This window comes from Perognathus longimembris, chromosome 16 (assembly GCF_023159225.1).
Source record: "Perognathus longimembris pacificus isolate PPM17 chromosome 16, ASM2315922v1, whole genome shotgun sequence".
Lineage (NCBI taxonomy): Eukaryota > Metazoa > Chordata > Mammalia > Rodentia > Heteromyidae > Perognathus > Perognathus longimembris.
In genome coordinates, this window is record NC_063176.1 from 28,774,489 (window position 1) to 28,798,912 (window position 24,424).

The 24,424-nt window shown below is 36.1% G+C and overlaps 1 protein-coding gene across 2 annotated transcripts in view; it reads left to right on the forward strand.

Annotated features, from left to right (window-relative positions):
- The window catches only part of Exoc1 (exocyst complex component 1), a 45,687-nt gene extending 24,142 nt beyond the window's left edge, over positions 1–21,545 (forward strand). Inside the window, exons 10-19 of one of the 2 annotated variants that reach the window (XM_048363998.1) lie at positions 4,512–4,617; positions 7,781–7,825; positions 9,041–9,204; positions 10,156–10,263; positions 14,018–14,094; positions 14,546–14,774; positions 15,893–16,076; positions 18,310–18,509; positions 19,554–19,748; positions 20,899–21,545. In XM_048363998.1, the coding sequence (XP_048219955.1) occupies positions 4,512–4,617; positions 7,781–7,825; positions 9,041–9,204; positions 10,156–10,263; positions 14,018–14,094; positions 14,546–14,774; positions 15,893–16,076; positions 18,310–18,509; positions 19,554–19,748; positions 20,899–21,051 (1,461 nt within the window). In that variant the 3' untranslated portion in view covers positions 21,052–21,545. The remainder of the gene's footprint in view (positions 1–4,511; positions 4,618–7,780; positions 7,826–9,040; positions 9,205–10,155; positions 10,264–14,017; positions 14,095–14,545; positions 14,775–15,892; positions 16,077–18,309; positions 18,510–19,553; positions 19,749–20,898) is intronic. The other variant, XM_048363999.1, reaches the window with a different exon arrangement.
- The last annotated feature ends 2,879 nt before the right edge of the window (positions 21,546–24,424 follow it).

The following is a 24,424-nucleotide window of genomic DNA, read 5'->3' on the forward strand; positions in this document are numbered from 1 at the left end:
TAGAATTAAGAGGTTGTTGCCAGTCACTGGTGGCTCATGCCTATAATACTAGATACTCGGGAGGCAGAAATCTGAGGGTTACAATTGAAAGCCAGCCCAGGCAGGAAAGCTAGTGAGCTGCTTATCTCCATTTAACCACCAAAAAGTTAGAAGTAGAGCTGTGCTCAAATAGTAAGTAGTGTTAGTCTTGAGCACAATGCCAGAAGTAGAGCTGTGTCTCAAATGGTACAGTACTAGCCTTGAGCACAAAGCTCAGGGACAGCACCCAGGCCCTGAGTTCAAGCCCCAGAACCAGCACACATACAGTTTGAAATAGTGGTGTACCTTCTTAGCCAAGCAGAGAATAATAGTTTATTTAAGGTCCCATTAACCAGGGATAATGTTTATTATATGTACATGTTTATTCATTGTAGGAAGTATCTGCCTCCTAGGAATTTATAGTCTGTTCTGGGTTTGTTGTTGTTGTTGTTGTTGTTTTTAAGAAAAAGACAAGTGTTCTTAAGCAAGCATTGCAGTATCATGCCAGACACCTGGACCCCAACAAATTATCAAAGCTTCACCTTAAAAGATTTTAGAAGGTGGCACTTCAGCAGAAATTTACATGTAAATGAGGGTGAACAATGAGGATTTCTGCAAGAAATACAGAGATAGATCCTGGCACAGTTGCAAGTTTCCTGTAGCACACTGGGCTGATGTGCTTGAGGAGGCCAGCATAGGTGGAAGGTGAAGGGAAGGAAGGTGAGCAGAACCTGAGTGGGGCTGGACAGATCCCCAGGAGCCCTAGAAGATTTGGTTTTCCTGTGCATTACATTGGAGAGTGGAGTGGGAAGTGGGCCCTGAGCAGTGGAATGATATGATCTGATTTAGATTTGATAATGGCCATTGAAGCAGGAAGCCACAGGTGCAGTACTTTTTTGGCATTTAAACATTAATCTGTAGTTTGGAAGTTGAACATCAGTATTCTTTTAAAAAAATAGAGCTAAAAATGTCCACCTATCTAGCTCAGATGTACAAATTACAAATAATATGGGTAGTCCTAGCTGAAAGAACAGCTTAATTAAAATTTGGAGAAACATTTTAAAATATGCTTCATTTTTATGGTTTTGTGGCTAAAATTTGCCACCTCAAATACCCCAAAAATTGTCTCAAATACCCAAATGGGTAATAATTGTCTGGAAAGCTTTGCTGAAAGAATAACTTAAAATTCTGAAAAACATTTTGGTGTTTATTTTTACAGTTCTGTGGATTTGGAATTTAAAAAATAATTTTAAAATGTTCTAATAGTCTAATTTAATAATTATTATATGGACAGTGGTAACTCTAAAAAGATTCCTGGAATTAGAGAAAATGATAGATTATATAGTTCTATGAATGCACTGGGCTTGATATATTGAATAGTGGGATATTCTTTTATTTATATATTTATATATAAATATATTTATATATTTTTTATTTTCTCTTGAGAGCAGCTTTGCCCATGTAGAGTAAAATCTGGTTCCTTTACTTCTAAACTGATATCATAAGGAAGGGGACATAAATCCTGGTAAAAATGAAAAATAGTTTAAATTTATTATTTAAACATACTTTTCAAAAAGAATTTAGTCTCCTGAGGTGTTTATGTCTCTTACCAAGCTAGATACTTTGGATGAAATTATTTTTCCTTAGAATTAGCTTACCTAAGTATTATGTAACTCTTCTGTTGTATTCAACAGAATTCTGAGTTGGAGATATTTTAAGGAATAATATTTACAATTCTGGAATTCTTTGCCTTTTGAAGTTTTAGGAAGGATTAACATTTTGAATAATTCAACATAACTTATATCCTCCTAAGAGTTTTGTGACAAGTACGTTGTCCACTAGTGAATATTCAAATAAGTAATCAATAAGCTTTTTGCCTAATTATGTTCTCAGTGAGTATCATTACTCTCTATATAAGGCAGTATTCATGAGTGTAACTTAAAGTGAAGAAGCAAGACTCCAGCCAAGTTAGTAATGATTTTCACAATTATTCTCTGCTCAGACAGTATTTTTGAGTGGCAGTATAAATGAGTTTTTTAAATGAAATTAACTTATTGCCCAAGAATATTACTTGTGGTTGGAGCTTTTGTTAGATTATGTATTTGTTTTCATAAACTAATTTGGTTGCTTAAGTAGTGTCGAAAACAATTTTATTTAAAAAGGAAGCAGGAAAAAAGAAATGAAAGAAACAAACAAACCAGTGATTCTTTACTAAGAAACAATGCCTCAATTCCTATAGCTGTTTGCAATCAATTTGGTCCATACAGTAACCATTTCTGGAAGCTAAATTTGTGAAGATAACAAAGGAATTGAAGCTTAGATTTCATAATAAAAGAAATATTGAGGAACAGGTTTATTTTTCATTTTTTTGCTGTAAACATTAAAACTCAAACTCAATAAATATATTTAACATGGAACTAGGAAAAGGTTAAAGAGTTCTTCCTGACAAGCCAAGGGATTCTTGTGCATGATGATAAGTAGATGTGATGGAAAAAAAATGAGTTTGCGAGCTAAATAAAAGGTGTTTTCATTGAAGATCAACTAGTCAGATATGTTTTGGAAAAGTAATTATGAAGACTCTGAGATGTATTAATTAAATTCTGACTGGAAATAATGTTTTGGGGTTGACATTCCTGTCTTACAAAGGTTCAGTGCAACTAAACACTCTCCATTTCCATTATTATTGCTAAGCAACATGTAGTATGAGAGAGTGTCATAAAGATCCCTATACTCTTTGGCTCTGTCATTCCACTCTAGAGTAATCATCCCATGTGAACAATTCATTAGAGATGAAGAATATATTTCGCTTATCTGTAACACCTTCACTATTCTGTTTTGAGGAATTGGTTTACTAAATTATAGTAAACCAACAAAGTGATATACAATGATAGACAAGAGAAGCATGATTATTCTGGTTCAGGTACCCTGTCCTGTATGATGGCAATGATATTAAAAGTATGTAAAGGGGGCTGGGGATATAGCCTAGTGGCAAGAGAGCTTGCCTCGTATACATGAGGCCCTGGGTTCGATTCCCCAGCACCACATATACAGAAAACGGCCAGAAGTGGCGCTGTGGCTCAAGTGGCAGAGTGCTAGCCTTGAGCAAAAGGAAGCCAGGGACAGTGCTCAGGCCCTGAGTCCAAGGCCCAGGACTGGAAAAAAAAAAAAAAAGTATGTAAAGGGGCTGGGAATATGGCCTAGTGGCAAGAGTGCTTACCTCATATACATGAAGCCCTAGGTTCAATTCCTCAGCGCCACATATATAGAAAAGGCCAGAAGTGGCACTGTGGCTAAAGATGGCAGAGTGCTAGCCTTGAGCAAAAAGAAGCCAGGGACAGTGCTCAGGCCCTGAGTTCAAGCCTCAGGACTGACAAAAAAAAAAAAAAGTATGTAAAAAGGAATATGTGGAAGTAAATGCATAAGTGTGATTATATTTGACTTGATATTTTTGTAAATTATTAATGTTACCATGCCTATTCAATTTTTATGTGTATCTTTGGTACTGGGATTTGAAATCGAGGCCTCACACTTGCTAAACAGATAGCCACCCTTCCAGTACTTTTTTGCACTGATTATTTTGAGATAGGGTCTTGCATATAACCTGCACCTTCACCTAGGCCAACTTTTCATGTTGTAGCTGGGATGACAAACTAGTGCCACCACACTCAGCTTCTTATATTGAGATGGAGGCTTATGAGATTTTCTGCCTCAGACTGGCCTTGAACTTGTGGTCTCCCCACTTTCACCCTCCCAAAGTAACTGGAATGACAAGGCATACCATGATGCCTAGCTCTTGGTTGAGATGGGTGTGTGTGTGTGTGTGTGCGCGCGCGCGCGTGCACTGGCTTATCCTCCTGATTATAGCCTCTTAAGATGTGAGCCACCAGCATCAGGCTTCTATTCAATTTTTTGTTGTTTTTGTTGGTTTGGGGGCTTGAGCTGTCCAGGAGCTTTTTCACTCAAGGCTCGTGCTCTACTACTTTAAGCTAGAATGCCACTTTTGGTTTTCATGGTTAATTGGAGATAAAAGTCTCATGGACTTTCCTGCTCAGACTGGCTTTGAATGCCAGTCCTCAGTCAGCCTCCTGAGTAGCTAGGATTACAGGCAGGAGTCATCACTGTCTAGCTTCAGAATTTTATTTTTTATTCTTGCTGGTCCTGGGGCTTGAACTCAGGGCCTGGGCACTGTCCCTGAGCTTCTTTTGCTCAAGGCTAGCACTTTACCACTTGAGCCACAGTGCTACCTCCAGCTTTTTCTGTTTATGTGGTACTAAGGAATTGAACCCAGGGCTTCATGCCATGCTAGGCAAGCACTCTACCATTAAGCCATATTCCCAGCCCTCAATGATTTTTTAAGATAAAAAATGTCCTATTTTTCATATCATATGCATATTTGGACCACAAAATACAAAATTTACACCAAGCACAAAGTATTTTTATAAATGGAAGTTGTATATGTTTTATTAATAAGTATGTATTATGTTTATTTTAAGAATTACATGGATTATTTATCCCGTCTATATGAAAGAGAAATCAAAGATTTCTTTGAAGTTGCGAAGATTAAGATGACTGGCACAACTAAAGAAAGCAAGAAGTTTGGTAAGCTTAGGCATTTGGGTTCACTCTTTTCCAATTAAGAATAGACTTACTTCAAATAATTCTCAGACTTTTACAACAAGGTAGAAGACACACTAGGACTAATGAAAGAGGAGACCTAAAACATCTGATTTATCAGTATTTCAAAGAAAGAAGGTATATCGTAAATATATTGCTAATTGAAATTCTATAGTGAATATATCACTTGTATAATTAAAATATATGAATTTATAAGGAAGACAGTAAGACAATGAAGTGCACTCTCATAGACAAAGTGTTAGATAAGTGACCCATGTTGAGAATTCAGTTCCAGTTCCCTAAAAGACTTTTTTAACAGTTGGGAGCAAGTCATTGATCTCTTAAGTCATTGCTCTCTATAGAGAGATGAAAGTGATTCCTGGCTTCTTCTCACTGGCTTTTTTGAAATTTTTTAACTTTTTTTTTAAGTTACATTTTTGTTTTATTTTATTTTATTTATTTATTTATTTATTGCCAGTCCTGGGCCTTGGACTCAGGACCTGAGCACTATCCCTGGCTTCTTTTTGCTCAAGGCTAGCACTCTGCCACTTGAGCCACAGTGCCACTTCTGGCCGTTTTCTATATATGCAGGGCTTCATGTATACGAGCCAAGCACTCTTGCCACTAGGCCATATTCCCAGCCCCGGCTATTTTTAATTTTAAAAATCAGTTTATTTTTCTCCCCTGTCAATGAGCTATTAAAAATGCTACCAAAATTTCCCCTACACTGATACCTTATTTTCATATAGCTATGTGGTTTTCTTGTTGCTTCTAAATATTTTTATTGGACAAAAACATTCTTTGAAAGAATAGTCAGTAAAAGTACCAAGTTAAGACAGGTGATGTGCCGAGGCTACGTTCTGCTCTTGCATGTCCCATCTCTGGAGTTCCCTGGGTGGCGTCTGTGCCTATTCCAGTCCAAACCTGGCCTTAAAGGGCTGCATTGTGTATTCCTCAGTGTGTCTGCATAACGCCCCTTTAGAATAATGAGTTGAGCATTTGCTTGTTGAAAGAGCCTATGTCCTAAGCAACTGCAGTGATCAGAAAAGAGAACTGAAAATTACTAGATCATATTTCCTTTCTTTTCTTTACTGAGTAATTATTCTGCAAATCATTGTTTTTTTTTTTAACTATAATACAATGTATTAAACTAGTCTAGACATTTGAAATGGCTTTGAATTTGAATTAAGTGTGCTATACTTTGATAAAGATACTGATAAGAATCTTGGGACTTAGGCTTTTGGAAACAAATGCTAACTCATCCTAAAGGTTAATTGTTCTTAAACAGCATTGTGTTTATATCCTTGTTAATGTTTCACTGTGGATATGTTATGCCTTTTTTTTGAACAAAGAGCATATTATTAATTCAGTTACATGTTTAATGTTTTCATTAAGTATACTTGTCACCACTTGTTAGTGAACCATGTTATACTGAGATCTCTTTTCAGTTCGTGAAAATGAGTCAGGCCACATTAAGATAAATGAAATAATTAAAATATAACTTAAATGATGAATAATCATATCTTAGTGTTACCATTGCATTAAAACCTAAACTTTTTCTTTTCTTACCCTTGTGAAGTTCTTAAATTACCTTGTTTAAAAGTATTTTTAATTTAGAGATAAAAAGGTGGCTCAAGTAGCAGGTTTGCAAGGCTCTGAGCTCAAAACCCAGGACCACATGTATATTAAATTCACATAATACATATTTAGAAAGCACTTTTATAATTTTAAATGCTACAAAATTCCTATATTCTATGTCTCTGTTAAGTATCAAGGAAGAGGAAAGTAGTTTATAATATCCCAGGCCTAGAAAATTATTTTGCCACCAAATACAGGAAAAGCTAAAACTTTAGAGGATAAAAATAGTTTGGTCCATCTTTGAATATCTGACTTGTTAGCTGCATTGGTAGTATAAATTTCAAGTTAAATAGATGATTTCAGAAGTTATGAATCAAGTAGAATGTAATTTTTTTTCAACAACTCAAATTTTGTATAAATGAATTTTAATAGAAATTATAATTAAAATAGAAATGTGAAAATTTGTGAAGAACATTTCAGTGAGTCAAAATTAAGTTATTATGAATGAAATTAATTTTCTTTGAATATTCTGGGTCACATGCTGACAAGAAACAGTTCTGAAAAGAATTGAATGTATCGTGTGAGATTTGATTGTATCTAACCAGAAGGCAGCTATGTAACTAGCACAGTTGTGTAGATAAAATAACTCTCTTTGAACAGTTCTTAATTCATTCAGCTCTTTTCAGGCCAACTTATTCAAAATATGTTAGAGTCCAGGGAAATATCTTTTCTTTGTGGCAAGGTCTTTATAGAGTATTTTCCATTTTGATTAATAGCTTGATTAATACTCAAAGGCATAGAATATTTTACCCAAGGGTTCTTTTGGTGTGTTTTTTTTCTTTATGTTCTACTTAAAGAGATGGCAGACAAATGAATTTAGTAATTATGATTTTCTTTTTTATCTTTAAACTGATGTACAAAGGAGTTGCCATGAACCATTCATTTTACTCTTCCATACAAACATCTTCAGTTCCTAGTTCTGTGATATACATCTTTCTAGGTATTCACAAGCAAGTTACTAAGTAATCCAACTTGATATTTGGTTTGCACTTAAAAATCATCCTAAAATGCTACTTAGATAATTTTTATCAGATATAGCTTAAAATTACTTAGCACAATAGAAATTCCTTTCAGTTTTAAGAGAATATAGAATTGTTTATGTCTAAATCTACCAACTTACTCTAATAAGTTTCCGCTTTATTAAATAATTGAGCTACATTTTTTCAGGAAACAGAAATTTACAAAATCATTCTATTTAATTAAAGTATGCCAGCTTCATTAAAAAAAAGTGACTTAAAAGTATGTGTTTAGGGGGTTTACAGATACATATTTCCCTGAATATTTGAGTTAAAAAGTTCATTAAAAGACAAGCAAATATTTTTCTCATAATCTTTCAAAACAGTAGCTGACCGACTAAATATGTGTTTGCACCTCTTGTTACTTGATGCTCATGGTTCTTTGCATGTGTCTTTTAAACTAGAGCTTTAACTTCCTCTTGTGCATGGTTTGTGCGAATTGCAGTTTATTAACTTGTCTTTGTCTTTGATGCTTGCAACCTAATCCATCACAGCTACACTGCCTCGAAAAGAAAGTGCTGTCAAACAGGAAACAGAGAGTGAGTATGCTTAGTGTACCAGTAGGTATTCTCAATGCATGTTTGTTTAGTGTGTAGCAATTAGTTCTTTGCCTTTAAAAACTTAATTCCAGATGTATCAATTGCTCCAAACTGCCAGGTGTTGGAGAAAGAAAGCCAACATGATAGTAGTGGTCTGGCTACATTGAAGAAATAAGTAAAATCAGATGACCTGGTGAGGAGTAGAACTGTGTGTCTGAAATTGATGAAAAGCCTTAACCATTATGTTTCTCTTTCCAGGCTGTGTTTAAAGTATTCTTATAGATATGGTCATATTTTACATAAGGAAGCCCACATTTGTCTTAACTGGTCCCTTCATAGCAAGTAGCACAGGTTGACAGAAATAATCAAGAATAATGTTTTTTTAATATTTTATTTATTTTTTATATTTAATTCTGAATCAAAATATTTTCTTCTAAAAAATTGATTCTTTGAATTCTTTGGTGTATGTGTGATATTGTCCAGCCATATATTCTTAAACCTCATGGCTTTGATGGAGACCTAAATTCTACTTAAATGTAACAGTTATATTTTAAATGTAACAAGTTTGCAGTAGTTTCTTTTCCTCTTAGTTTTTAAAGAGCTGTATTTAATCAGTTTACTTACTAGAAAAACAGAATTTCCAGGTTCAGGAGCATATTATGTTGAATCATATGTGATGGACTTTATTTTTTTAGGATAGAATGATAAGTTATTACCAGTTCATGAGGCTCAACCTAATATATTGATCTAAGGTAGAAATGAATAATTTTGGAAATTTGGCAGTTTTCTTCAGAAATATTACATAATCGTATAGTGTGCTAGCTAAAGTGGCACTCAGTTTCATCTATATTTCTTTTGAATGGGGGTAAAACCCCTCATCTACTTTAGTCTAGAGATAGCACCAAGCAAGTTTATCTTTCGAATGGGACTAGGATGAAACTTTGTAGGGCATAAACTATGTGATCTTTAAATTTCTTTCAGTCCCATTTAAGAATCTGTATGGTCTTGCTTCTTTTTACAGTTTACTCTGGAATAGAACTTGAATATCAGTGAATGATTAGGACACAGTACAACCTGTCCTATGTGATAGACCTGTGCATCAGCTAATAGGGAGAACATTCTGGAGAACCAAGAAGGCAGCCCCGATTGATACTTACATTCATTGATCTTACATTCATAAAGATCACAGCTTTCAAAGACTTTATTATTTCTTAGGTCTCCATGGAAGTTCTGGGAAACTAACTGGATCTACCTCTAGTCTAAATAAACTCAGTGTTCAGAGTTCAGGGAATCGCAGATCACAGTCATCTTCACTGTTGGATATGGGAAACATGTCAACCTCTGATCTTGATGTTGCTGACAGAACAAAATTTGATAAGGTAAAATAAAAGAATGGGTACTTCTTGAACATTAACATTAGTTTTCTTTTCTAATGGCAGTTGGTACTTGATTTAAGAATGTTACACTCTAAATTTTAGGCGGTTGAGGCTTTCTTTAAAACATGAAAAATAGTCAAATGACAACTAAAATGTGAATTATCAATTAACATTAAAGCTTTTTAAAATTTTATTTCTTACAAATTATAAAATGCTTGTGACTTGTAAATTGTTGGAATAACTACAGAATAAAGAAGAATGGCAGCCTAACTGTTGGCTACACTGCCTCAAATAAGTTGTAAAAGTCTGTCTTTGTTTCTCTTTCCAGACCTCAAGTGAGTTTTCTTTTTTTTTTTCTTGTTTATTGTCAAAGTGATGTACAGAGAGGTTACAGTTTCATATGTTAGGCATTGGATACATTTCTTGTACTGTTTGTTACCTCCTCCCTCATTCCCCTCCCCCCCCCCAAGTGAGTTTTCATTAGGGAATATTCCCTGGTCTTTGCTAGTATAGCATTATCCTGCTAATCTTGAGCCAGGCACGCTGTGGCTTATGCCTGTAATCCTTGCTACTCACAGGAGGCTGAGATGTAAGGATCATGATTTGAAGCCAACCTGTGCAAGAAAGTCCATGAGACTTCTATCTCCAATTAACCACAAGTGATAGAGCACTAGACTTGAACAATGAAGCTCAGGGACAGCACCTATGCCTGGAGTTCAAGCCCCAGGACCAACACACACACACACACACACACACACACATCTTAAAAGACTTTTTCTGTGGGATTCTGTTGGTATTACAGAATACATATTGGTTGGTATTACAGAATTACATAGATACAGTTTATTGATATTACAGATCTAAGGTCCCTACAGAAGATTGTATTAATGTGGATTACTATTTTAATCATTTTTTGCAGTTCTTTTGTTATAGGATCATTTCTGTTTTCTTTAGATCTTTGAACAGGTACTGAGTGAACTGGAGCCCCTGTGTCTGGCAGAACAGGACTTCATAAGCAAATTTTTCAAACTGCAACAACATCCAAGTATGCCTGGAACAATGGTATGACTCCCATTTCTTTTGCCTACTGTTTATGCTCTGTAACACAGTTCATCTAATTAATTAATGTCACAATTAATATGCAAACAGCAAAGGAAAGCATTTGTGATGACAAATTTTAAATGTTTTTGTCATACCATGGGATAATAGTGATAGTTGAAGTTTGAGAATCTAAAGTAATCCAGAATATGTCTTAAGTCTAAACATTCTCTAAACTAATGGAGGGGGTGGGAGGAAGGACAATATCAGACTTTACTTTTGCAAAGAATATTATTCTAAAAGTAGTGTTAACATTTTAGTGATTGCCAAGAAGAAGAAAAAAAAACAGTTTCGAAAGAAAAGATAATGTTGGAATACATACTATTACTATGGGGGGCAAAAGTAAGATCTTAGATCTGAGTCTGAATCTGTTTTATGACCTTGATAGTAACTAGCTAGAGACTTTCTAGCCATTATTTAATTTTCACTTTTCTTCTATAAAATAATTTAATAATGCTTTCTAGCATGCCTTTCAGATGATATTAATGTAAAAAAATGAAACGAGAGATTTTTTCTAAAATACTTCGTAAAACTTAAAAACACAATGTAATGTAATAGAGTGATTTTTTAAATTATCTCAAAGATTATGTCTCAGACAACATATATATGTATATTATATATATGTATATTATAAAATGAGTGAGAAATTCATTGTTACCACAGATGGTTGAGAGTCCATTGTTGATTGTCTGAATGATACATTTTCTTACTTGCTGGGCTTCTGTAACACTTCTTGACAGCTTTTAAAAAAAAAATTTGGTGTAGTCCCTGGGCTTGAACTCAGGCTGGACTGGCCACTGTCCCTGAGCTTTTTTGCTCAAGGCTAGTGCTCTACCACTTGAGCCACACATTTTGTGGACCCTCCTCACCTCATATATACACATACGAATACAACTTCTAAACCCATGATAATTCTCAGATGAAATCTAAAACAAAGAATTTCTTGAATATTCTTAAAGAGCATCCTAAATTATACTTTTACTGATAATACTGCCATTTAAAAATCATTTTTAGGAGAGCCTGTGAGACTCTGACTTCCAATTAACTATCAAGAAAGCAGGAGTAGAGCTGTAGATAAAGTGACAGAGCCCTAGCCTTGAGCAGAAAAGCTCCAAGGCAGCACCCAATCCTGATTTCAAACCTCAGGCCAGAAAAACGAAAAAATTCAAAGCAATTTTTCTGTGAATAAGCTAAGAAAAATTTTTCTGAGTGATCAAATTAGCAGCAGCAGTTATATATGTGTATATGAATATTTTTGTTGTTACTTTTTTTAAAGCTTTATTTTTATTTATTTATTTATTTATTTTGGCCAGTCCTGGGGCTTGGACTCAGGGCCTGAGCACTGTCCCTGGCTTCTTCTTGCTCAAGGCTAGCACTCTGCCACTTGAGCCACAGCGCCACTTCTGGCCATTTTCTGTATATGTGGTGCTGGGGAATCGAACCCAGGGCCTCATGTATACGAGGCAAGCACTCTTGCCACTAGGCCATATCCCCAGCCCTAAAGCTTTATATTAAAATCTCACTAAGAATGCAATTTTCATCAGGAAAAATATCATTGTTTAATTAAATTTTATTGACAAGGTGTTGTGCAAAGGGAGTACATATCATAATAAGGCAGTGAATACATTTCTTGTGATATCTTATACCCTCATTTTTCTTTCCCTTCCCTAGATCAGGTAGGCATATATACAATATCCAGTGTACCAAAATAATATACAGTAACCACATAGGTACGCCACAGGAAATTCACCTAGAACTTTAAATGTAACGTCAACAATAGAATCCTCCTGTGTCCTTCTCTTGGAGTTGTTTTTGCTTATCCTCATCTTATATGATCATGTACATAGCTGTTGAGCTGTTGTGATCCACTGATAGGTCTATTCTAGACCTTTTCATGTCTGTTTAGTAGTTGTTTGGTTTTTAGATACATAATGTAAAGTCGCTGACCCAAACCTGTGGAAATACCATTTGAAAAGAAGTTTGTTGTTTTGCAGACCTGGTCTCTACTGTCCTCCTCCCTCCCTAACAATCATATATCAAGGAAACAATGCCCTTTTGTTCTCTGTTCTAGGCTTGTCTCATTCAACATTATTTGTTCAAGTTCTGACCATTTCCCCATGAATACCAATATTTTATCATTTCTAATCGCTATATAGTATTGCATTGTGTATAGGGACCACATTTTTTTAATCCATTGATCTGTAATGGGGCATCTGGGTTGTTTCCATATTTTGGCTATTGTGAATTGTGCAGTGATAAACATGGATGTATGGTATCTTGAGACCTGTTGTTCAGGATAGATGCCTAGGAGTGGTATGGTTGGGTCTTAGGGTATGTCTATGCTGAGCTTTTTGAGGAACCCCCATACTGTTCTCCAAAGTGGTTGTACTAATTTGCACTCCCACCAACACTGAAGAAGGGTTCCTCTTTCCCCTCATCCCCTCCAGCGTTTGTTGTTGCCTGAGTTCAGAGTATAGGCCATTCTAACTGGGGTGAGGTGGTATCTCAGGGTTGTTTTTATTTGCATTTCCTTTACTGCCAGGTATGTTGAACATTTCCTCTTATGTTTCTTTGCCATTTTCATCTCTTCTCCTCTGAAGTCTCTCTTTAGCTCCTTTGCCCATTTAATAATTGGTTTATTGCGGGCTGGGGATATAGCCTAGTGGCAAGAGTGCCTGCCTCGGATACACGAGGCCCTAGGTTCGATTCCCCAGCACCACATATACAGAAAACGGCCAGAAGCGGCGCTGTGGCTCAAGTGGCAGAGTGCTAGCCTTGAGCGGGAAGAAGCCAGGGACAGTGCTCAGGCCCTGAGTCCAAGGCCCAGGACTGGCCAAAATAAATAAATAAATAAATAATTGGTTTACTGGGTTTGGAGGGGCTTAGTTTTTTTGAGTTTTCTGGAGATGACGGATATTAGGCCTTTGTCTGTTGCTGTGTTGGTAAAGATCCTTTCCCATATGGTTGGCTGTCTTTCTAGTTTAGTGACCGTCTTTAGCTGTGCAGAAACTTTTTATTTTGTAGTAGTCCCGTTTGTCAATTCTCTCCCCTATCTGTTGTGCCCCGGGGACTCTGTTCAGGAAGTTCCTACCTGTGCCTATAAGTTCTAGTGTCTCTCCTACTCTGTCCTTCGGTAGTTTAAAGGTTTTGGGTCTGATGTTGAGGTCCTTAATCCATTGTGAGTTGATCTTGGTGCATTGGTGATAGGCTAGGGTCTACTTTGAGTTTTCTACATGTGGCTGCCCAGTTTTCCCCACACCAGTAGTTGAAGAGGCTATGTTTTTTCCATTGTGTCTTAAGCTCCTTTGTCGAATATCAGCTGACTGTAAGAATGCAGCTTTATTTCTAGGTCTTCTATTCTATTCCATTGGTCTTCAGGTCTGTTTTTAATGCCAGTACCAGGCTGTTTATGTTATGATGGCTCTATAATAGAGCTTGAAGTCTGGTATTGTGATTCCTCCTGCGCTGCTTCCTTTGCCTAGATTTGCTTTGTTTATTCTAGGTCTTTTGCTGTTCCATATGAATTGATGGGTTGTATGAGTATTTTTGTTGTTACTTTTTTAAAGCTTTATTTTAAAATTTCACTAAGAATACAATTTTCAATCAGGAAAAAGTATCATTTTTATAGTATATTTTCTCCTAGACATTTTAAGACTAAGGCTTTTGCTATATAAATTAATGAAGTTGTTGGTCTTTTATACTTGAATAATTTTTGCAGACTGAAGCAGAGGACATGGATGGAGGAACATTATCACGGCAACCTAACTCTGGCACGTCTCTGTCTGCTTCATCTGAGTATGTACTATAAACTTTGGAAATAAACATTAAACTGAAGGGTCTAGATGATTCTCAGTAACCTGAGAGCACCTAGTATGGACATATTTGCCTATTGTCTTATTAGGAACATTCTACTGGTCCTGTTGTAGGCTCTTTAATTCTTCAGTAATACAGATGATCCAGTCAGTTCTCGTGTTGGCAGGCCAGAAGTAGCCTTTGAACGATACTGTGTTTCTTAGAAATCACAAACACATTTCAGGATCCACTTTTACAAATGACATAAAGCTAATTTGAGTACTGAAACTTAACTTCAATAATTTCAATATTTTTATATTGAAAACTGCTATAGAAATAATAATTAGCTCATCATAGTTTGGCATTTTAATTGAAATATTAAATTTTTGTCATATAGTAGATTCAAGATGCATTCATCTGAATTCTGAATTTCTGTATTTTGTTTCCTGAACAGGAAAGATATGATTCGCCAAATGATGACTAAAATATTTCGTTGCATTGAGCCAGAACTGAACAACCTAATTGCATTAGGAGACAAAATCGATAGCTTTAACTCCCTTTATATGCTAGTCAAAATGAGTCATCATGTGTGGACTGCACAAAATGTAGACCCTGCTTCTTTTCTAAGTACTACATTGGGAAATGTTCTGGTGACTATCAAAAGGAACTTTGATAAATGCATTGTAAGTTGTTTTTTAAAGTAATAATAATTTAAGAATTATAAGCCAGGTGCTGGTGTTTCATGCCTGTAATCCTAGCTACTCAGGGGACTGAGATCTGAGGATCCAAGTTCTAAGCCAGAAAGTCTGTCCATTAGACTCTTACCTCCAATTAATCACAGAAAGCTGGAAGTGGAGCAGTAGCTCAAATTGTAAGGGACAGTACCCAGGCCCTAAGTTTAGACTGATAAGAATTGAGAATGGCCATTGTTCTCAAACTTACCCACATGTCCACTAACCAAGATCCCATATGCTTCGCTATCTGCTCAATATGGACATTTACCTTGCCCTTATCTTTCCTAAATGATGTATATGCATCATCTTTAGTTACTAGAGACTTGAAGTTCAAAATCCTTGATTATATTTTTCTTTTAAAATTTTTTGATTGCGGGTTGGGGATATGGCCTAGTGGCAAGAGCGCTTGCCTCGTATACTTGAAGCCCTAGGTTCGATTCCCCAGCACCACATATACAGAAAATGGCCAGAAGTGGCGCTGTGACTCAAGTGGTAGAGTGCTAGCCTTGAGCAAAGGCCAGGGACAGTGCTCAGGCCCTGAGTCCAAGGCCCAGGACTGGCAAAAAAAAAAAAAATTTTTTTTGATTGCTTTTTCCCTTGATTTTATTATATTCCTAAGTAAAATGGTAGAAAAATGAATTGGAAGTATTTTGTTTTGTTTTTTAATTTATAGGATTTACTATTTATTTATTTATTTTGCCAGTCCTGGGGCTTAAACTCAGAGCCTGAGCACTGTCCCTGGCTTCCTTTAGCTCAAGGCTAGCACTCTGCCACTTGAGCCACAGCGCCACCTACGGCTTTTTCTGTGTATGTAGTGCTGAAGAATTGAACCCAGGGCTCCATGCATGCTAGGCAAGCACTCTACTGCTAAGCTACATTCTGGCCCCAGGATTTATCTTTCTTAGTTACCCTGTTTTGGTTCATCTTCAAAATAGTTGAAATTGTAAGGAAGCATCAGAAATGTTTCCAGTGTTCACGTCCTGCTTCTTTGATGCTTTCCTGGATTTTAAGTTCTATATTTCCTAAATTACTTGGCTGGTTCTCCCATGTTTTCTGCCTAACTTTAGAGTAACCAAATAAGGCAAATGGAAGAAGTTAAGATCTCAAAGAAGAGTAAAGTAGGAATTTTACCATTTGTTGCTGAATTTGAGGAATTTGCTGGACTCGCAGAATCAATCTTTAAAAATGCTGAGCGTCGTGGAGATCTGGATAAAGCGTATACCAAACTTATCAGAGGAGTATTTGTTAATGGTAAGCTTCTGTTAAATTCTAAAGAATTTTTGTAAACCAGGTATGATGTACACCTGTGTTCTCAGAATGTGGGAAACTGAGAGGCCAAAAGATTTTTGGTAACTCAGAAGTTGAAGGCTGATAAGTTCCTTATTGTCCATATAGTCTTTCTTACGCTTTCAGATATTAAAGATCTTTTTAGATTTGAAAAGGAAGAAGTACATAAAACCTATTCATATTTATCAGCAACCACTCATATTTTAGGCTTCATGCAAAAATGAACTTCCAGGTTGCATATTAACAGTAGTCTTCTGAAGACAGTGGGCAGTAATGTCCCCGTGGTCCTTACAAGTCAATTTACTTCTCAGGCTTCAGTTTTCTTATCTGTCTCAGGGCAGAGACAAATGGTATAATACTGTAATTCAAAGAGGAAGCAAGCCTAGAGAAAAGATAGACAGCTTTCATGAGTGAGTATTTATTTGTATGGTTGCTTTTTCTTTTAAAATTTAAAGTAAAGCTGGTAGCCCACACTTGTACTCCCAACTACTCAAGAGGATGAGATCTGAAGATCATGGTTTGAAGTTTTCCCATTATCTCCAATTGACCATCAAAAAGCTGAAGTGGAGTGCTGGAAATGTGGCTTAGTGGTTGAGTGCTTCCCTAGTTTGATTCCTCAGTACCACATAAACAGAAAAGGCCAGAGGTGGCACTGTGACTAAATTGGTAGAGCCACTAGCCTTGAGCAAAAGCTTAGAGATAGCCCAGGCCCTGAGTTCAAGGCCTAGGACCAACACCAAAAAAAAAAAAAGTAGCTTTATCTGATTTTAATTTGCATGTTTTTAGACTTTTAAATGTCTCCTTCTCATATGTATGCATATATATAGTGCTATTGTGTGTGTGTTTCTTTAAACTAAAATTTTTATCATTTCTTGTAGATACACTTTTAGAAGCTTCTGAACACTAATCCAGTTACTTTCCTTGTTAGGTAATATAGAAAACCAGAAGCATTTGTAATGACTACTCTTCTTTGTATCATTAAAATCTTCTATTATGTATGTTTCTAGTTACTATATTTTAGTATATTTAGTTAATATATCATAGTATATTATTTATTTTAGTATAATATAACTTAGTACATTAATTACCTTAGAATAAATTACTGGAAATGAAATTACTAGACCAAAAGGTTTTACATTTCACAGTTTGGGCCAAAGGCTTCTAGCGATTTAATGCTCTGAGCAGCTGGTGATGTTTGATCTTGCTTTGTGTACAATAGAAGTGCTGGATATCACTGCTCCATGCCAGTCTTTATTCCTTGCCAGCTGAATAGATTATCTCACTATTTTCATTTTACTTCATTAACTCCATTTCTTTTTCTTTTTTTTTTTGTCAGTCCTGGGCCTTGGACTCAGAGGCTGAGCACTGTCCCTGGCTTCTTTTTGCTCAAGGCTAGCACTCTACCACTTGAGCCACAGTGCCACTTCTGGCCGTTTTCTGTATATGTGGTACTGGGGAATTGAACCCAGGGCTTCATGTATACAAGGCAAGCACTTTTGCCACTAGGCCATATTCCCAGCCCCCATTAACTCCATTTCTGATGTCTCATTATGTAAGAGTTGTCAAATTTTATGTCACTTTTTTTTTCATCTTTCTTTTTGCAGTTTAGACCATTCTTTGGTATCACATTGTTACTTTAAATTAGCTGTTTGCTTTAGTGTTCATGATTATATTAATTTGCTTTTTAGATTTTAAGTACTAGAACAATTTAGACTTTGTAAAAAGATGTGAAATGGAAATCTGTAGTCTATTCAGAAGAGTCAGTGGTTATCATTAACACATTTTAAATGATTCACTATTTTCTTGCTGATTGAAAAGTCATCTTATCTATCATTCACTATTGTGTGTGTGTGTGTGTGTGTGTGTGTGTGTGTGTGTATTACTAGGTTTGGATGAATTCTTAAGTGGCTATGAAGACCTTGCAATACAATATGTTTTATTTAGCAGTGTGCTTAATTCTTTACCTTACAAATGAAAAAAAACTTAATCATATGATTAAAACTGTGGTTATTGGGGAGAAGGGAAGGTGGGGAAGAAGGAGGAGTAACAACTTGGATAAGAAATGTACGCACTGCCTTACGTATGAAACTGTAACCCCTCTGTATATCACTTTGACAATAAAGAAATAAGTAATTTTTTTTTAAAAACTGTGGTCATACACATACAGAGATGTTCTGTTTCTCTGCTTTGGTTTTAGTGGAGAAAGTAGCAAATGAGAGCCAGAAGACCCCCAGGGATGTGGTTATGATGGAAAACTTTCACCATATTTTTGCAACTCTTTCTCGTTTGAAAATCTCCTGTTTAGAAGCTGAAAAAAAAGAAGCTAAACAAAAATACACAGATCACCTTCAGTCTTATGTCATTTACTCTTTAGGACAACCTCTTGAAAAACTAAACGTAAGTATATTTTCATTCTATATTTTTCCTGGCTTTTAACCTGCATGCACTTTTTGCATGTGAATAACATACACGTGTATCTTAAATTTGCTGATGTACTGACATAGGGGGTTGAGATAGGAGGCACTCAGTTATTAAAGTTCCCAGTGGCCAGATACTGGTAGATACTCTATGTAATGTATTTCTTTTAATTACTTTATTTTATCTTATTTTTGTTGCTGCTGCTGCTGCTGCTGTTGTTGTTGTTGTTGTGCTATTACTGGGGCTTGAGCTCAGGGCCTAGACGCTGTCCCTTAGCTCAAGATTGGGCTCTACCATTTCAGTCACAGTTCCACTTAGCCTTTTCTTTTTTGTGGTGGTGGTTAATTTGAGGTAAGAGTCTCATGGACTTCCCAGTCTGCACTGGCTTTGAACTTGAGTTTTCACATTTCATTCTCCTGAGTAGCCACAATGACAGGGATGAGCCACTGGTGCCTGGCCTCTTTTTTTTTTTTTTTTTTTTCTTGCGAGTCCTGGGCTTGAACCCATGGCCTAGGTGCTGTCCCTGAATTTTGGGTTTTTTTTTTTTTTTTTTTGTTCAAGGTTAGCACTCTGCCACTTGAGCCACAGCTCCACTTTCAGCTTTTTCTGTTTATAAGGTAGTGGGGAATTGAACCCAGGGCTTCATGCATGTTAGGCAAGTACTCTACCACTAAGCCACAATCCCAGCTCCCTGGCCTCTTTTAGTTCTTATAAATATTGATACAGCTGGTCACAGTGATTTACTCCCACAATCCTAGTTGTTCAGGAGGCTTAGCATGTATTTAGACCTGTTGTTACTTCCCAGCACTAAAAAGTTACAAAACAAAAAATAATATTAAATGAAAATGTCACATGAAATTATGATTTCATTTATGTATACACATTAAAAGACTAGAAAGAAAAATAATGTGATTGTTACTTTATACTTTCACATATTATTGTTGTTTTATAATTCTAGGTTTTAAAATTTTAAGTGACAGTAAAAGTAATTCTTAGCTGTTACTTCTTTTCATGTCCTTGAAGCATTTCTTTGAAGGCGTTGAAGCTCGAGTCGCCCAGGGAATAAGAGAGGAGGAAGTGAGTTACCAGCTTGCATTTAACAAACAAGAACTTCGTAAAGTCATTAAAGAGTATCCTGGGAAGGAGGTGAAGAAAGGTCTGGATAACCTGTACAAGAAGGTTGACAAGCATTTGTGCGAAGAAGAGAACTTACTTCAGGTAAGCCTTCATCTTTTCACCTTCCTGTCTGGAAGATAGGACGCTTTTCTCCAAAATAGTCTTTTAGAAGTCTTGCCCACTTTCTCATCTAGTGCAGAGGAAAGCAACAAAGACCAGATTGAGTTATGAATAAGGAAGCAATAATATTTTCATCATTGTTGGTATCCTCCTGCTTACTTGACAGGCATTTTGTTGTGTAAGTTGCAGGGTGAAGTGCTTCTGAGTGTGGGGACTGGAGTTAGAGTAGATTCAGATTTAGATCTGTTATGTGATTTGGGGCAAGGTACTTCATGACTGAGTAGAAAGGTTGCCTCTCATGGGCTCTACTGCTAGCTTGTCATTACCATTTTATGCATAAGAAAGCCAAAGCTTAGAGAGCTGGAGTAATTGGACAAAGATGGTGAAGCCAGATTTAAATCCTGAATTGAGCCACTATTTGTTATAAAACATGATGAAAAGCCCAAAGGTGAATGAGAATAATTCCAGTGTCAACGTAATGGAAGGCCTCATGAGGGACATTAAATGTTTGTTAGCTTCTGAAAGTCAGATAGTATTTTTAACAAGCAAAGGTATAGAAGAGGCTTCCAGGCAGAAGAAAGAACATGAGTTAAAAAATGAAAAGCAAAAGATATAATACTGTTTAGGGATTATTTGTGAGTCTTAAATTAATGACAGGCACTTAGGGTAACAGGAGAAAGTCCTGAAGAGGGCATTCCTTTACCTGTCAAGAAAGGACTATTGGAGTGCTCACTCACCAGGTCTTCCTGAATTTAAATACATGCATGCAGCACTTCGTACTGTGCTGATAGAGTTCTGCTTCAGTACATGTGAGCTGTCATGTAAATGTGTGTTTCAAATTTGGTCTTCGTATTTGTCTGCATATTAGTCTCTACTGTTAGGTTATAAATTATGTAATTCAGAGAGTGAGTATGGCTCACTTGGTATCCTCCCAGCAGTCAGCAGTGTTTTCTTGTATTAAATAGACCTGCAGAAGTAAATAGAAGATCTAGAAATATGGCTCCAGTATGCATTTCTTAACACTCCCATACTATTCTAGATTTTTGGCCCGTGACTTGACATTATTTGAATATACTTGATTAAGAATTCTTTCCATTCAGTTCAGCGTCTTTGATTTTCTTTTTAATAATAGGTGGTATGGCACTCCATGCAAGATGAATTCATACGCCAGTACAAGCACTTTGAAGGTTTGATAGCTCGCTGTTACCCTGGGTCTGGTGTTACAATGGAATTCACTATTCAGGACATTTTGGATTATTGTTCGAGCATTGCCCAATCACACTAAACCTCATGAAAGAAGAAAAGATGAATGAATAAGCTTTCTCACTTTACCAGACACTGCACAGAAAAATCAGGCAACTGCTTTGAGAACATAGACTTTTAATTTTTATGTATTACTAAATGGCAGTTAAATAGGTGGTACTACAATAGTAATATTTAAGTGTAAAAGTACCAACCTATGTAGCAACCTTATTTGCCTCATAGGTTGTGTGCTAACTTAAGGCATTTATGTCATTATAAAATGCTGTTAGCACTTTCAAGTGAGGGGAATGGGAAAGTTCCCTGGATTGCCTTGTGTCTGTGACTAAGAGTGGTTTTCCTAAGTGAAATGCATTAGGGGTCCTTTGGCATTCACTACTTCCCTGTTCCATAGGAATCATGGACCTACTAAACTACTGTACAGAATGTTTTATCCAACAGGTGTGCACAGCAGTAATGAACTTTTGATTTGTGAGGATTATGTGACTTACGCAGTAGTAAATCTGAAATAAAAACATTTTTTAAAAAAAGTTGACATTGGATGACATTTTTAGGTTTTTATGTGCAATATTTCTTCCTGTATAAAAGCAAATACTTACAGAATCAGTATACAAAATTAATGTGCAATATATTTTTTTCTTTCTTGTGCGCACGCACATGCATGTGTGTGTGCGTGTGTGTATGTGTGTGTATGTGTGCCAGGCCTGGGCTTGAACTCAGAATCTGGTCATTGTTGTTGAGCTTTTGTGCTCAAGCCTAGTGCTCTACCTCTTGAGCCACAGCTTCAATTTTAGTTTCTTTTGTAGTTAATTGGAGATAAGAGTTTCATGGGTTTTCCTGCCCAGGTTGACTTCAAACTGCATTCCTCAGATCTCAGCCTCCTAAATAACTAGGATAACAGGTGTGAGCCACTGGCACCTGGCTAGCAATTTCAAAAGCCCAAAACACTTAAAAGTATAATAAATAAGGCAATAAGAAAGCATTTATAATAACATCAAAGATATATTAAAAGAAAGGTGGCTACATTTTTTGAATATTTAGTTGTGCACCTGATAATTAAATACTAACTCGAGATTTTCCTAAGCATAATTAAAAATTTTATTTTTCACAGCTTATACTTTTGATTATTCATATATCATGCCATATAACTTTTTTCCTAGAGTAATTTATTTAAAAAGAACAAGCATATTCAATCGTTGTTGGGCTGTATCCAACAACTTACAATTAAAATCAAAGGGCGAAATGGAGCAGCAGACATTGTTGTGAATTTGAAGAGCAGTATTTTGTTTTATTGATGGTTTTGTAGGACTAATATTGCTAATCAAGAATAGTAATGCCAGGCTGTGGTGGTGTATGTCTGTAATCCTAACTATTCAGTAGGAGGCTGAGATCTGAGAATTGCAGTTCAAAGCCAGCCCAGGCAGAAAAGTTCTCAAGGCTCTTGTCTCTAATTAACTGCTAAAAGCCAGAGCGGAGCTGTGGCTCATAGAGTAGAGCGCTATCCTTGAACACAAAAACAAGCCCCAGGACTGGCGCGCGCGCGCACACACACACACACACACACACACAATGTAACAAGTTATTGTTTTGCACTAAGTGCATCAGCAAAGTTAGTTTTATAATCATCTGCCATTGGCCCTTTAGAGTTAAGTAGAGAATGGAAGATATACCAGAAAAAGACTAAAAGTCTGACTGGGTTAATTGTCAAGTGTCCTTGTGAGCATTCGGGAGAACTGTTAGTTTGGCTGGCTGCATATATGCAGTGAGAACAAACAAAGATTATATAGGGTGACTAAAAGATACATAGATCATCAAATTTGTGCATTAGTAAAACATTAATAAAAATATGTAAGATAAAAACAGTAAAGCATAAGTGCAACCATCTAAAAAATTTTAGGGGATTTATTTATCTTATTTATTTAACTTTCATTGTATGATTGAGTATAGGAAAAGAATATCTTCTCCAAACTTTTGTACTCATTTACTGGAAAACTTTAGGGAAGTGATTAACCTTTTGGGGAAGCACAATCATTATCTTTTTGGGTTTTATAAATGTTTTAATAAATAGAAAGCTTTTAGAAGTTTGGAAGAAATTCTTTGTTATTTTATGAGAACTTAACATATCTGGCATTTGCTGTGTTTTAAGAGAGACGAGGATCTCTGGATGAAGCAACAGTTCCACCAATATTTGCCAAGCTGAAACTAAGCCAAAATCGATCACTCTACAACTACTTTGAAGTCAGCACTGGCCAGTCAATAGTGTAACTCTTTGGGGGTGGGGGGAGGGGAAGAAGAACTTTCTGAAAGGATTTTCTTAAGTTATAGAACAATGCCACATTTAATCAAAAACACCACATGCTTCCATAAGAAACTTTGTAGACTCTTAATGTGAAAAATAACCTTGAGGTGTAGTAAAACCTATTTATAACTTTCCTTAGAATTTACAACAAACCAAGCTGATTTAATATTAACTAGAGCCACGATTGTACTTGTAATCCATGCTCATAAAAATTTATATCCAGCAAAGTTGGTTTAATATACGCAAGTCAATTAATGTAATCCACCACATCAACCGGAGCAAGGTAAAGAACCACATGGTTTTATCTCTGGATGCGGAAAAAGCGTTCCATAAAATCCAGCACCCATTTATGCTAAAAGCCCTGGAAAAACTGGGATTCCAGGGAACATTCCTGAATATATAATCAAGGTAGTTTATGACAAACCAACAGCAAGCATAACTCTAAATGGTGAAAAACTAAAGCCATTCCCTTTAAAACCAGGAAAAAGGCAGGGATGTCCACTCTCTCCCCTACTCTTCAACATAGTACTAGAATTCCTAGCCAGAGCAATTAGGCAAGAAGAAAATATAAAGGGGATCCAAATAGGAAAAGATGAAGTTAAACTTTCTCTCTTTGCAGATGACATGATCCTATACCTAAAGAATCCCATAGACTCTACCCCCAAGCTACTAGAGCTGATCCAAAACTTTGGCAAAGTTGCAGGATATAAAATAAACCTTCAAAAATCAACAGCCTTTCTCTATGCTAATGACCCAAAGACCGAGGCTGAAATTAGGAAAGCAACTCCTTTTGCAATAGCCCCCAAAAACATAAAATACCTAGGAATAACCTTAACCAAAGAAGTGAAAGACCTCTTTGATGAGAACTTTAAAAGCTTGAAAAACGAAATTAAGTCAGAACTAAGGAAATGGAGAAACCTCCCATGCTCCTGGATTGGGAGGATTAATATAATCAAAATGGCAATATTGCCAAAGGCTATCTACAAATTCAATGCAATACCCATTAATATCCCAACACCATTTTTTAATGAAATAGAGGAAGCAATCCAGAAATTCATATGGAACAATAAAAGACCTAGAATAGCAAAAACAATCCTAA